The 13358-nt window shown below is 46.7% G+C and overlaps 1 protein-coding gene across 7 annotated transcripts in view; it reads right to left on the reverse strand.

Annotated features, from left to right (window-relative positions):
- The window catches only part of LOC137431094 (tight junction protein 2), a 184304-nt gene that overhangs the window by 149050 nt on the left and 21896 nt on the right, over window positions 1-13358 (reverse strand). For 4 of the 7 annotated variants that reach the window (XM_078781395.1, XM_068121996.2, XM_068121995.2 and 1 more), the window contains one exon: window positions 3938-4040. The exons of 2 other annotated variants lie outside the window; for them this stretch is intronic. In XM_078781395.1, coding sequence (XP_078637521.1) covers window positions 3938-4021 — 84 coding nt within the window. In that variant the 5' untranslated portion in view covers window positions 4022-4040. The remainder of the gene's footprint in view (window positions 1-3937; window positions 4041-13358) is intronic. One more of the 7 variants, XM_068121997.2, reaches the window with a different exon arrangement.

The raw sequence follows: 13358 nt of genomic DNA on the forward strand, positions 1-13358 counted from the left end.
GAACCCCAGTATCACAATCTGTGGATTCCATCTATTTCTCCAAGAATACGGCTCTCAACAGTATTGGCATTTCCTGCAATGAAGCCAAAGGAAAAGGCCTGTTGCTCTCATGTCGCAGACAGGCCAGTGTTCATTGGGTTTTTTTTACCACCTCTCCTCTGGGTCGAGCTCCAACTTCTCTCACAGCCCTCTGGCCCTCCTCTGGGGAACACGTTTTCTTCCAATAAACAAATCCTGGTTAAGCTCCCAAAATCCAGACTTATTGCACAGGTCAACTCTTTTCGCCTTCCACTCCTTTCCTCTGATCGTCCTACTGATGAACCATCTTCCTGAGGTTCTAACTCACGTTTCATGATAGGGCTTCAATAAGACAGTGCACTATCATCTCCTGTAATTCCCCATTGCTACACAACAATCCCCAGATCTCAATCCGATTGAACATCTATGGAAATAACTTGATTCAACAAATGCTTTCTCATAACAATCAATATCCACATAGCATGTTTGTACCATTTACCAAACATTGAGTGAACAATCAACAGATTTCAAGACACTTTAAAATATTTTGTTGATTTTCTTTTATTAGCGTGGATTGGCTTGCTACACCCGCCTCACCACACGTCGCGACTGGGGCACAGGCTTTTTTTTAGCTTAGGATTATACCATGCATGACATTATGTGAGATCAGGTCATTGAAAGAATCAGACCGTGTCTCACCATTCTAAATTCCATATAAGAAAATTTACTTCCATAAGGGTGTTGGGGGAGGGGGGTGGGGTGATATCGCAAGTAACGAAACCCCCAGAAGGGTAATATTGTTTTGTAATAATACTAATTATGCTATTATTATTTTTGGTGTTATTAACTTTTGTTATTAGAAGTGGCTTTGGAAAAATGGCATGGAAGCAGCAGGAAGGGTTGTGGTATTAAACCTTGTGGGGTATATAGATTACAGTAGATCTTCACTCAAGTGCGTTTGTCAGAAATACGCATAGATTGCCTTACGTTAATATCAAGATTCCTCCAAATTTATTTCAGCTTAGTGTTAAACAGCATTAGCGACTGTTTTAAAAGGTAAACATACGTGTTTGTAGTTTATAATATTTTTTACTCCAGCTGGTCGTTTGGTTTAGATTGGATATGTAATGACCGAATGTATCGCAGTGAGACAGACAGACACCAAATTGTGTATTTTAGTACAATTTACAAAATGAGGACTTCTGTAATGGTAGTGTTTTCCACCAAAATAAAACACACCTGAAACAGAACAAAGGCTCAAGACCAGTGAATAATGACATCAAATAATGTTACAATGGAGTTAATGTCTCAAAAGGTCAATAATGTGTGAACACCATTTGAGCGAATGACAGCTGCGACCATCCTCAACTCCTGAAGAAGCCACAAGTGAGAATCTAATGGGGGTTGTTGCTATTCCTTGTCCAAAGCAGCTTCCAACTGTGCCACTGTGCCAGGGTCTGCACAGAAAGGTCCATTTTCTTAAGTATACACCCAAGAATGTCCCAAATGTACTCTATTGGATTGAATTCAGGCTTTTAGGGTAATGTTGCAATGGTATTGTTTCACAAACCAGTTACTGCATGACAACACTATGTCTGACATTGTCATTGAGGAATACGTGTCCTGTGTGAAGTGGGTGGTTGTCAAAATGTGAAACAACAACACGATGCTAAATGGGAGTGTGGGAAGAGTGAGATTGGAGAGAGTGGGGGAGTTTGTTCCAGAGGTGGGAGAAAAGAGGAATGACAGAGTGAAGGTGAGCAGGGAGTCTTGATTTTGGCAGTTTCACCAGAAGAGGGTTGCTGGCAGATCTTGTGCGTCCTGCAGGAATATTTGGAGGACAGAGCACAGACAGGGCTGGGGGGGCAAGGCCAGAGAGGAGTCGGTAGAAGACAGAAAGACCACCAACCTGCCTGTGGTGAGTGAGTGAAAGGCCCTCGGAGTTAGCTTCATCGCGGGAGATTCCAATGATTCTGAAAGCTTATGGTTTCTACAGCGCAAAGCCGAGCTAGGTGTGAGAAAGGAACACCAGCCCAGAGGGGAGAGCAGTATTCCATTGAGCTGCAGATGGAAGCCTTGTATGTGGTGAGGAGCTCAGGAGTGCCAAGGGAGGACTTTTCACAATGGCGATTGGCAACTGTCTAGTCGGCACCTGGCTTTGGAGGCCAGCTTGGAAATGTGGCTTTCCCAGGAAAGATCATGGCAGATAGTGAGACCCAAAAGCTTGAGTGACAGAACTTATTCGAGAGGATTGTTGAGAAAGTAGATGGGGGATGTGGGGTTCTACCATCAGTCGCTTGCAGGGAGAAATTGACTCTCATTAGACCAATCAATCTTCTTCCAGGATGCGAGATTCCAGTGTTGTGCAAAGGTAGTGCTTGCCAATTGGACTGTTTATTTTTCTGGGGTGAGAAGAGGACATATTACTGGTTTTGTAACCTGAAGCACGAAACCGTTTGTGAACAGGTTTTGCAGGTCACTTCTGGGGGAGATTCTATTCATTCTGCAACGCTGTGCTAGGGCATCTGACGAGCCTGATCAGATCAGGCATTTTGGAACTTCATTAAGTCTGACACAGGCTGCCCGTGCTCGTTGTTTTAAATTGTCTTGGCCGAGTGATTGATGGAAATCACAACCTGTGCATGGAGGGTTCTTTTATTTTTGTTTTGAAGATGTATTTAAATTTTATTTAGGGTTTAATGGGATGTGTGGGGGGGTTTACCCCGTAAAATAGGTATTTGCTCTCTTCTCCGAAACTACAAAAGCAATTTTGATGAAACTTGACCACAACGTTCATCACCCGTGATGTACCAATGTTTGTTCAAGGCATTAGAAAAATTAGGGTCTAAGGAGGTATGGGGGGAGAGGGGGGTTGCCCCCCAAAATAGGTATTTTTTTGTTTGTTTGTTTGTTTAAAGTCTTATGATTACATTGGTATGATTCTACAAATCTTCTATGTCTTCTAGCAACCATTGAAATTGGTTTAAAATACCGTGATACTGTTTTAAAGTCCTTTAGTCAGTGTAATATACTGCTTTGTTCTACCAGGTGAGTGCCCAGGGGTATTGCTCCTATTTTACCAGACACGACAAGTTTCACATCAATCGGTGAAGCGGTTTCAGAGAAGTTTTTTTTTAATGTTGGCTTTCAAGCTAATATGGCTGCTAAACCACGTGACATATGACATCAAAAATGTACACTGAATATGTATGGGTAGGAGATCAAGTTTGTGAAGTTTTGTGTTGATCGGATAAGGTTCTCTCTTCTCTCCAAGATTGCTGCCACACCATGTGACTGATGACGTTTTTGAGATCAACTTTTCATCGCCATGCCTAGTTGACACACATAAAGTTTCGAGTCGATCGCTTCAGTGGTTTGGGAGAAGATGTTATTTTTAAGGTTTAATATCTATTACATATCAATCTAATATGGCTGCCAAACTATGACCTATGATGTCATAAATTCAATATTTCAATACAAATAGGTCATAGATCATGTGCATGCAATTTCAGATTTTTTAGGATAAGGAATTCGATTAAAACATTTTTGGCTGGTATAGCACTTCACCGATTACGTCATCATTATCAGACTTTTGGTCCCCATCGGAGTACTTGACAATGTGCCAAGTTTCAAATTTCTCCCATTCAGCGGTTTCCGAGAAATAATATTTAATTATTTGCATTGAATCCAAGATGGCTGCCATATCACGTCACCTATGACGTCACAACTATCATAACATTCTACATGGGATTCGCTCGACCCTGAAATTTTCGGCTCAATCGGACATGTGGTTGCTGAGAAAAACGAGGTTTAGCCCGTATGGATGAACGGACGGACAGACAGACAACCCAAAACATAATGCCTCCGGCCACCTTCAGGGGCGGAGTCATACATAAATGAGTCAAAATCCTAAACTCACCACTTTAGCTGTTTTTTCACTGCTTCTCAGCTCTTTTACAGCAGTTGAGTAATCCAGTTGGTCCTTGAATTTTCCATTAACCATCAACACCTGGTCATCTATCCTAGAGCATGACACACAAGTAAACGTGAGAAACATCAATGACAGAAGGAAATGGTGATTTAATGTATGACAAACTTTACCCCACTAACAAGATGGTGGAATGGATTTTTTTTTCTATTTAATTTTCTAGTCTGACATTTTGTTCCCAACATAATAAATACTGGCCATCCACAGAAAGAGCATTCCATCATGTAGCATGAACCATCCTTCTTCAGACTGGACATCAATGGCAGCTGTCCAGTCTGCTAGCACATCCTTATGGACACGAGGATCTTGGAAAGAGTAGGCCATTGTAACTCACCTCCATGACCCAATTTGAAATGCCTGTCGACCTATCGATGTGCAACGTTATTAGTTTCGGATCATCACAGATTCTACATTCCTACAGAACACGATCAGCAATGGCGATACAGTGTTTCTGTGTCTGGGACTGCAGGGTCACGTCAATATCTTCATGCCAAGACTGAGTGACCTCCATCAGTCGTCACTGATTGATGGACATATACCATGATCACCAACATTGAACGACCACGTGTTGTCAACGCATGAACCTTGTCTATCATGAATAATCATTTGAGCGTTGAGTAATATTTTTAATTGAGATCAATATTGAAAATGTTTACTCGGTCGATTCCATATTGACAAACACTAGATTAATTTCATCCTACAATATGAAATGAGGCAATGCTATGTATTTTTCTATGCATGTATATATGTATGACTGTATGTATTTGTGTATATATGTATGTATGTATTTGTGTATGTATTAATGTATTTATGTATGTATGTATGTATTTGTGTATGTATATAATTATGTGTGTATGTATTTATGTATATATGTATGTATGTATATATGTATGCATTTATGTATGTGTGTATGTACGTGTGTATATATTTATGTATGTATGTGTATGTATGTATTAATGTATTCATGTGTGTATGTATGTATTAATGTATTTATGTGTGTATGTATGTATTAATGTATTTATGTGTGTATGTATGTATTAATGTATTTATGTGTGTATGTATGTATTAATGTGTTTATGTGTGTATGTATGTGTGTATGTATTTATGTGTATGTATGTGTGTGTATATATGGGCACATGAAGCTGAAATTTGGGCACAATATTAAGCATGTGCTTTGGCAAAAACTATATTTTAATTTTTTTTTGATTCGTCAATTAATTGATTAATTACTTAATTATTGTCGATATATTAAGTACTTATTTATTTTCTTTCTCATCTGGGCAATATCTCAGGCACCCTTTGAACTAGGAAGCTGATATATATGGACACAACAGTGACCATTAGGCCAACACCAGGTCAATATACCTGGTGTTGGCCTAATGGTTAGGGTGGCAGGCTTGGGATCCTAAGGTCTTGAGTTTGCAATCCCATTGAATTAACGCCAGGTGGGGTTGACTCAGACTGTCATCATTCTGAGGTCGGAAAAATGAGTACCAGATAACTGGTTATAGAGAGGCATTGCATCAGCGGCAGATGCGCCCACTGAAAATGATGCAACCAGCAGCTGAGGGCGGATGCACACGAACCACCCAATTATTTAATTTTTTCGATTAATTACTTAATTGATTCATTTACAAAAAGTGGCAGATTAGGATGATGCAGTGGTGGTTGAGGTATGCTATTAGCCAATTGATTAAGAAATTAAGTATTTATTAAAAAAGAAAAAATTCCCTTTTTAAGGCCATTTTCCCTGCGAGAGCGTGGGTTAGCCTGGCGGGCCCCATGACAATCATCATGGTTCCCTTTTTGAGGCAATGTTTTTATTGCCGGATTCCCTTCCTGACGCCAACCCTTTAGTCGCCTCTTATGACACGCAGGGATACGGTGTACCTATTCTAAACCGGGGCACACACTGGCACATTCATCCCAGCAAGCCGGTACTCAATTCGAGGATCCTAGGATCCCAAGCCAGCACCCGAACTGCAAAGCCAACACCAGGCTCTAAATTAATTATTAGGTTTCCTCTGCATGAAATGCAGAGGAATACCTATTGTTTTTCCTAGAGTTTATTACTATTCTGCCACACGTTCACTTTCAAAAACTTTATAATTAAAGTTCTCAGCAACCGTTGGTCCGATTGACACTAAATTTTCACCATGTGATTGGCTCGACATGTATAATTTTTTGCTGCTAATTATGATGTCATACGTCACATGGTATGGGCGCCATCTTGGAAAACACCTTCAACTTTGCCCCTCTACATCTCTGAAACCGCTCAATGGAAAAAATTGAGTCATGGTTCATTCTAAAAAACTCTGCAATGGGACCCAAAAACATTGTTTATTTAGGATATTAAAAGTGCTAACATTACGAAGTTAGAATTCTACAAATAGACCCCTTGATGCCACGAATATGATTTTTTTTTTTTACATGACCCAAGTGTAAAAAATTCAGAATGCAAAATGTTTTGATGTCATACGTCACATGGTTCGGCCGCCATATTGTTTTTCGTCAAAAACACTAAAACCCCTTTTTCTCCACAACGGCTATACATATCGTGCCCAAACTTTTCATGCACAATAGCATGCCCATTACGAACAAAAAGCTTTTTTTTCCTTTTTTTTGTATACAAGATCGAGGCTCGTGAAAGAGCTAGCATTAATCACACAAAAAGTCAAACCGACACATAAAACACAAAATAAGGGGAGCGGTAAACAAGATGGGGAGAGAGGGGGAAGGACAGACACAAACACAACATTTGAGAGCAAGGACATCGAGAGAACTGTGGGAGGGAGAGGGCTCGGGGGGGAGGTGGGATAGGTATAAAACATATGGACATTGCAAGGACTTCCAGGAAAGAAGTTGGAATTTCAAAAAAGTGGATCTGGGGTGAAAATTAGCGGGGGTAGAAAAGGTCAAGGTTTTGGATGGGGGAAGATAAGAGCTGTGTTAAAGGGAAAGGGGAAAAGTTGGGGATGGGGAAAAGATAGGGAAAAGTTCCCACATGACAACACCGTACGTCGCATCATTTAGGAGTTATGACGTTTTTAAGCATAAACTCCTAATCCTATCTCCTCCCTCATTTTCGAAGATATCAAGTGAAAGCTTTACACAAACGTTCCGCATGTGGGGAAGTTAAAAGTTTACTTGGGAAATTTCAATAAGTCACATGGTTTGGCCGCAATAAATAATTGAACGAAAATGTTTAAAATTATTCTATCTCTTCAACTGCTGCATTGAACAATTTGAAACTTCAATGTAATGTAGCTCTCATCAAGGGGAATACATGTTTAAAATTTGAACATGATTGGTTTTACAGTCTGGAAGCTAGAAGTCCTTATTGTTGAAAGAAGAAGAAACGCAACACTTTTTCTTCTCAGGCCATCTAACTGATTGGTTTCCTGCGTTGTAGCTTGTCATACCCTTCGTGATTTCAAGAGATAAGAACATGAGGAGAAGAATAAGGTAAGTTGGAAGTTTATGGGATTTGTAGTTTTTAAGTTATTGTTGAATAAAGAAATCGCACCTTTGCTGAGGGCCGTGCCTTAATTTTTACTTGGCATGATTCGTGCAGGCTGTCCGTACGTGCTTGTCTTAACTTGGATTTGAATTAAATTTTCACTTTTCATGGAATGTTGGGGGTTGTGCAGCCGCTGATATCTTTTTAATTGGTCAAAATCGGTCAAACAGCCACTGAAATACCCCGACGGTACTTGAACCATGCATGCTATGGTACGGTATGTGCTGTGAATAAAGATGTGTGCAGGAAATGTCCACCAATGCTATATATATTGCTGCATGCTATTGTTGGTTGTTGGAATGTATAATGAGGTTGTGGCAGGCCTACTGATGTGAGTGTGCTGATTACTACAACAGGTAGGCTAAGGTTAGCTGTGTACCAAATGTCCTCACACCCTCATCTCAGCTCCAATCTCATATCCATGGGTATTTTGTGCAATCGCTTGTATAGCTTTAGACTCGACAGTGACAAAATCCGGCAAAATCTGTTAACTTTCAATAAAATCGGCTGGTTTTGCGTTTGTGGGGTAGGATAGCGCCTGAGGCCTAGGTTGAAAGCAGGGTTGTATCAAAGTGTGTCCGATGAAAGCATGTCCAATGAAAGCGTGTTCGATGAAAGCGTGTCTGATGAAACCGGGTTTGTATCAAAGCAGGATTGTATGAAAGCAGGGTTGTATCAAAGCAGGGTTGTATCAAAGTGAGGTTGTATCAAAGCGGGGTTGTTTCAAAGCGGGGTTGTATCAAAGCGAGGTTGTATCAAAGCGGGGTTGTATCAAAGCGAGGTTGTATCAAAGCGAGGTTGTATCAAAGCGAGGTTGTATCAAAGCGGGGTTGTATCAAAGCGAGGTTGTATCAAAGCGGGGTTGTATCAAAGCGAGGTTGTATCAAAGCAGGGTTGTATCAAAGCGAGGTTGTATCAAAGCGAGGTTGTATCAAAGCGAGGTTGTATCAAAGTGCGGTTGTATCAAAGTGCGGTTGTATCAAAGCGAGGTTGTATCAAAGCGAGGTTGTATCAAAGCGAGGTTGTATCACAGCGGGGTTGTATCAAAGCGAGGTTGTATCAAAGCGAGGTTGTATCAAAGCGGGGTTGTATCAAAGCGGGGTTGTATCAAAGCGGGGTTGTATCAAAGCGGGGTTGTATCAAAGCGAGGTTGTATCAAAGCGGGGTTGTATCAAAGCGGGGTTGTATCAAAGCGAGGTTGTCTCAAAGCGAGGTTGTATCAAAGCGAGGTTGTATCAAAGCGAGGTTGTATCAAAGCGGGGTTGTATCAAAACGAGGTTGTATCAAAGCGAGGTTGTATCAAAGCGAGGTTGTATCAAAGCGAGGTTGTATCAAAGCGAGGTTGTATCAAAGCGAGGTTGTATCAAAGCGGGGTTGTATCAAAGCGAGGTTGTATCAAAGTGGGGTTGTATCAAAGCGGGGTTGTATCAAAGCGGGGTTGTATCAAAGCGAGGTTGTATCAAAGCGAGGTTGTATCAAAGCGGGGTTGTATCAAAGCGGGGTTGTATCAAAGCGAGGTTGTCTCAAAGCGAGGTTGTATCAAAGCGAGGTTGTATCAAAGTGGTGTTGTATCAAAGCGAGGCTGTATCAAAGTGAGGTTGTATCAAAGCGAGGTTGTATCAAAGCGAGGTTGAATCAAAGCGAGGTTGTATCAAAGCGAGTTTGTATCAAAACGGGGTTTTATCAAAGCGAGGTTGTATCAAAGCGAGGTTGTATCAAAGTGTGTCCAATGAAAGCTGGGTTGTATCCAAGCAGGAAGGCAGAGAAAAACCGGTCATCATTGCCAGTAATTATAAAGTGGCAGTTCTCGTTTTACTATTACTATTTATTTATTTTAATTACGAAAATAATTAAATAATCAATTAGTTATTGTGCATCGCTCCTTCCAAATTCCATCTCCATGTGATGCAATGCGGCAACGCCAGGCACGATTGGCCTTCCCCCCCCCCCCCCCCCCCCCCCCCGCGCAATTCCGCGTCCTGGGAATATTATTTAGTTATGTGTCATGGGGCGGTGTACTTTGAATGAATGCATCTGTACTTGTTGTCCCTTTGATCATGAAAATTGGGCAACGTTGCCTTTTCATAGATGACATATTAAGTTTCCATGAGGGCATTAATAATCAACAAAGAGCGAAGATCTGTCTGGTTTGGAATGCCACCTGAGAGGATGGGGTACTTCATAACGAAACACTGCGTGCAAAGTCACATCCAGACGAGGCAAGGTAGAACAGGTTGATTACACCTTCCAGAGTAATTTAAGGAGCTTGGTGTTTTTTTATAAACAATATGACTGTGTCATGGTCGGTAATTGTCCTGAGGCTCATTTCTGCAGAAGTCTTAAAACTTGGACTTCTTTATATCATGGTTAATTAATTACACCTGGACACGTGGATGTTTTATTTGCCCGTCCCCCGTATAGCCGAACACAGGGTTTTGCAATCACTTCTGTGCCTGTGTCTGTTCAGGCCATTCCTTCATTTTTTTTTTACCATTTGAGCTTTTGTCATAAATATTTCAGCAAAACGTTACGATGAGGATATGGAGAAACCAAATTTATAATTTGGTCAAAAGGTCAAAGGTCAGCATTGTAGCGGCTGCCGCTGGGGTTACACAATCGCCTTGCACCTATCAAGGACGCGGAGCGATCACCAGGCCGGGCTCGTCCAGGACGCCCGGGCAGGCCCGCGCTCGACTTGCCAGGCCTCGGTCGGGACGCCCGGGCAGGCTCGCCCTCGGCTTGCCAGGCCGCAGCCGGCCCGCGGGGCCACGCCCCCTGGCGCCAGGCCTGGGCAAACCCCCTGGCGGAATAGATATATATTGCCGACCGTAAAACGTTTTTCCCAGAGTGCCTGAGTGTTTGATTCTAATAAAGCAGCTCAGATGAATTCAAGCTTTTTGTCGCGTCCATTCTTTCGATCGACGTGGGAGCCACAGCTCCTTCATTGGTGACCTATCGACATGGACACGGCAGTCGCCCTTAAACTGCCTACCTTCTGGGAGGCTCACGCGGCGGTTTGGTTCGCACAAGCGGAGTCCCTGTTCGCCCTGCGAGGCATCACGGCGGACGACACCCGCTTCCACCACGTGGTCGCTGCGCTCGGTTCAGCCACCGCAGCCCGCGCCCTGAGCCTCCTCGAGAGACCGCCAGCCGCGGACAAATACGGCGCGATTAAGAAGCTTCTCCTCGATGCTTTCGCCCTCCCAGCGGCGGAACGCGCACGGCGCCTGCTCGATTTGCCGGAGCTCGGCGACACGCGCCCTTCCGAGCGAATGGACTACATGCTTTCGCTGCTCGGCGAGCACTCTCCGGCATTCCTGTTCCGGGAGCTGTTCCTCCGTCAGCTGCCTAACCCGGTACGCCTCGCCCTGGCAAGCACGACGATCACAGATCCCCGGGCCCTTGCCAGAGAAGCCGACAAAATCTCCGCCGCGGGACAGCGCATCGCAGCGGCGACATGGGACCCGCCGCCGCCTGATGCACCATCCATGGCGCCCGAGCACCCGGCGCGTTCGACGGCCGAACTGCCGACGCAATTGGCGGCCGCTATACCGAGCCGACCACGTTCAGCACGACGTCCGAAGCCTCCACCCGACCAAGCGTGGTGTTCCTATCATGCCAGGTTCGGACAGAAGGCCCGGACATGCCGACCCCCGTGCACCTTCGGCGGGTCGGGAAACGGCCAGGCCGGCGTTCATTACCTGCCATGAACGCCGGCCACAGTCACACGGGCAACTTACTGTTCATCACGGATAAAGCGTCCGGACGGCGCTTCCTGTGCGACACCGGCGCCCAAGTGAGCGTCATGCCCGCCTCTGACCAGGACAGGCAATCCGCGGTTTGCGGCCCCTCCTTGGTTGCGGCCAACGGATCGACTATCCGCACCTTCGGCCCGCGCAACGTCACCCTCTGCTTCGGCGGCCAACGCTTCGCTTGGACGTTTGTAACCGCCAACGTGCCCATGGCTCTGCTCGGCGCCGACTTCCTCTGCGCACACGGACTGCTGGTGGACGTCCAACGGCGTCGTTTAATCAACGCTGAAACCTTCAGCTCCCTGGTATGCACATTGAGCAGCTCCGCGCCGACCGAGCTGGCATGCACCGTCCCGGCGGCGAACGAGTTTGCTCGCCTGCTCGCGGAGTTCCCGGCCCTCACGCGGCCGACGTTTTCGGCCGTCGCAGTACGGCATGGGATCGAGCACCACATACCAACCACGGGCCCGCCGGTCTACGCCAGGGCCCGCCGCCTCGACCCAGCCAAGCTTGCCGTTGCGAAGGCCGAATTCGACGCGTTGGAGCACCTCGGCATCGTGCGGCGCTCCGATAGCGCGTGGGCCTCGCCACTGCACATCGTGCCAAAGCCGGGGGGTGGATGGCGCCCGTGTGGCGACTACCGCCGTCTTAATGACGCTACAACACCCGACAGGTACCCGATCCCGCATATCCAAGACTTCTCCGCCCGTCTGGCGGGACGGGTCATTTTTTCAAAAATTGATCTCATACGGGGATATCACCAGGTACCTGTCAGGGCGGCCGACGTCCCTAAAACGGCAGTCATCACGCCGTTCGGCTTATTCGAGTTCTTGCGGATGCCGTTTGGTCTCAAGAACGCGGCTCAGGCGTTCCAGCGCTTGATGGACGGCGTGCTGCGTGACCTGCCGTTCCTTTTCGTTTACCTGGACGACATCCTCGTCGCCAGCACGTCCCGGGCCGAGCACCTCCTCCACCTCCGAACACTGTTCGGGCGCCTCAGCGAGCACGGCCTCATCGTCAACCCGGCCAAATGCCACTTCGGCACGACGGCCGTTGATTTTTTGGGCCACCACATCACCAAGAACGGGGCTGTGCCGCTGCCAACCAAGGTCGAGGCCATCACCACTTTCCCGCGTCCCCGCACCATAAAGGCCCTGCAGGAATTCCTGGGAATGGTGAATTTTTATCACCGCTTCGTGCCCCGCGCTGCTCAACTCATGCGGCCCCTCTACGAAGCCCTCCGGGGCAAGCCGGCCAAGCACGACATCGCCTGGTCCGCAGCAATGGATGCGGCCTTCCAAAGCTCAAAGCGGGCCCTCGCCGACGCAACACTGCTCGCTCACCCGGTGCTCAACGCTCCCATCGCCCTCACCACGGATGCCTCCGACTACGCGGTGGGCGCCGTACATGAGCAATGGGTGAACGGGGTTTGGCAGCCACTCGCTTTTTTCAGCCGGCAGCTCCGGCCGAACGAGCTCAAATACAGCACGTTTGACCGGGAGCTCCTCGGTCTACACCTGGCCGTCCGCCATTTCCGCCACCTCCTGGAGGGCCGACCTTTCACGGCGTTCGTCGACCACAAGCCGTTGGTTTACGCCATGGCCAAGGTCACGGAGCCATGGTCGGCCCGCCAACAGCGCCACCTCTCCGCCGTGTCGGAGTTTACCACGGACATCCGGCACGTCGCCGGCAAAAACAACGCCGTGGCCGACTGTCTTTCCCGGGCCAGCGCGAACGCGGTCCACCTGGGCGTGGATTTTGCGCTCATGGCGGCGGACCAAACCACCGACACCACGGTGCAAGCCCTCCGGGCGGCGGACACGGGCCTCCGCCTGGCCGACATCCCCTGCGCGGACACTGTCCTGCTCTGCGACGTCTCCCAAGGCCGGCCTCGCCCCATCGTGCCCGTCACCTGGCAACGCCGCATCTTCGCCTCCCTCCACGGCCTTTCCCACCCGGGCCGGAAAGCTTCCCAGAAGCTGGTGTCGGCGCGTTTCGTCTGGCACGGCCTTCGTCGGGACGTCCGCGATTGGACCAGCGCCTGCACCGCCTGCCAACGGGCCAAGGTCCACCGACACAC

Source organism: Myxine glutinosa, chromosome 7, assembly GCF_964187855.1.
Source record: "Myxine glutinosa chromosome 7, kmMyxGlut1.1, whole genome shotgun sequence".
Lineage (NCBI taxonomy): Eukaryota > Metazoa > Chordata > Myxini > Myxiniformes > Myxinidae > Myxine > Myxine glutinosa.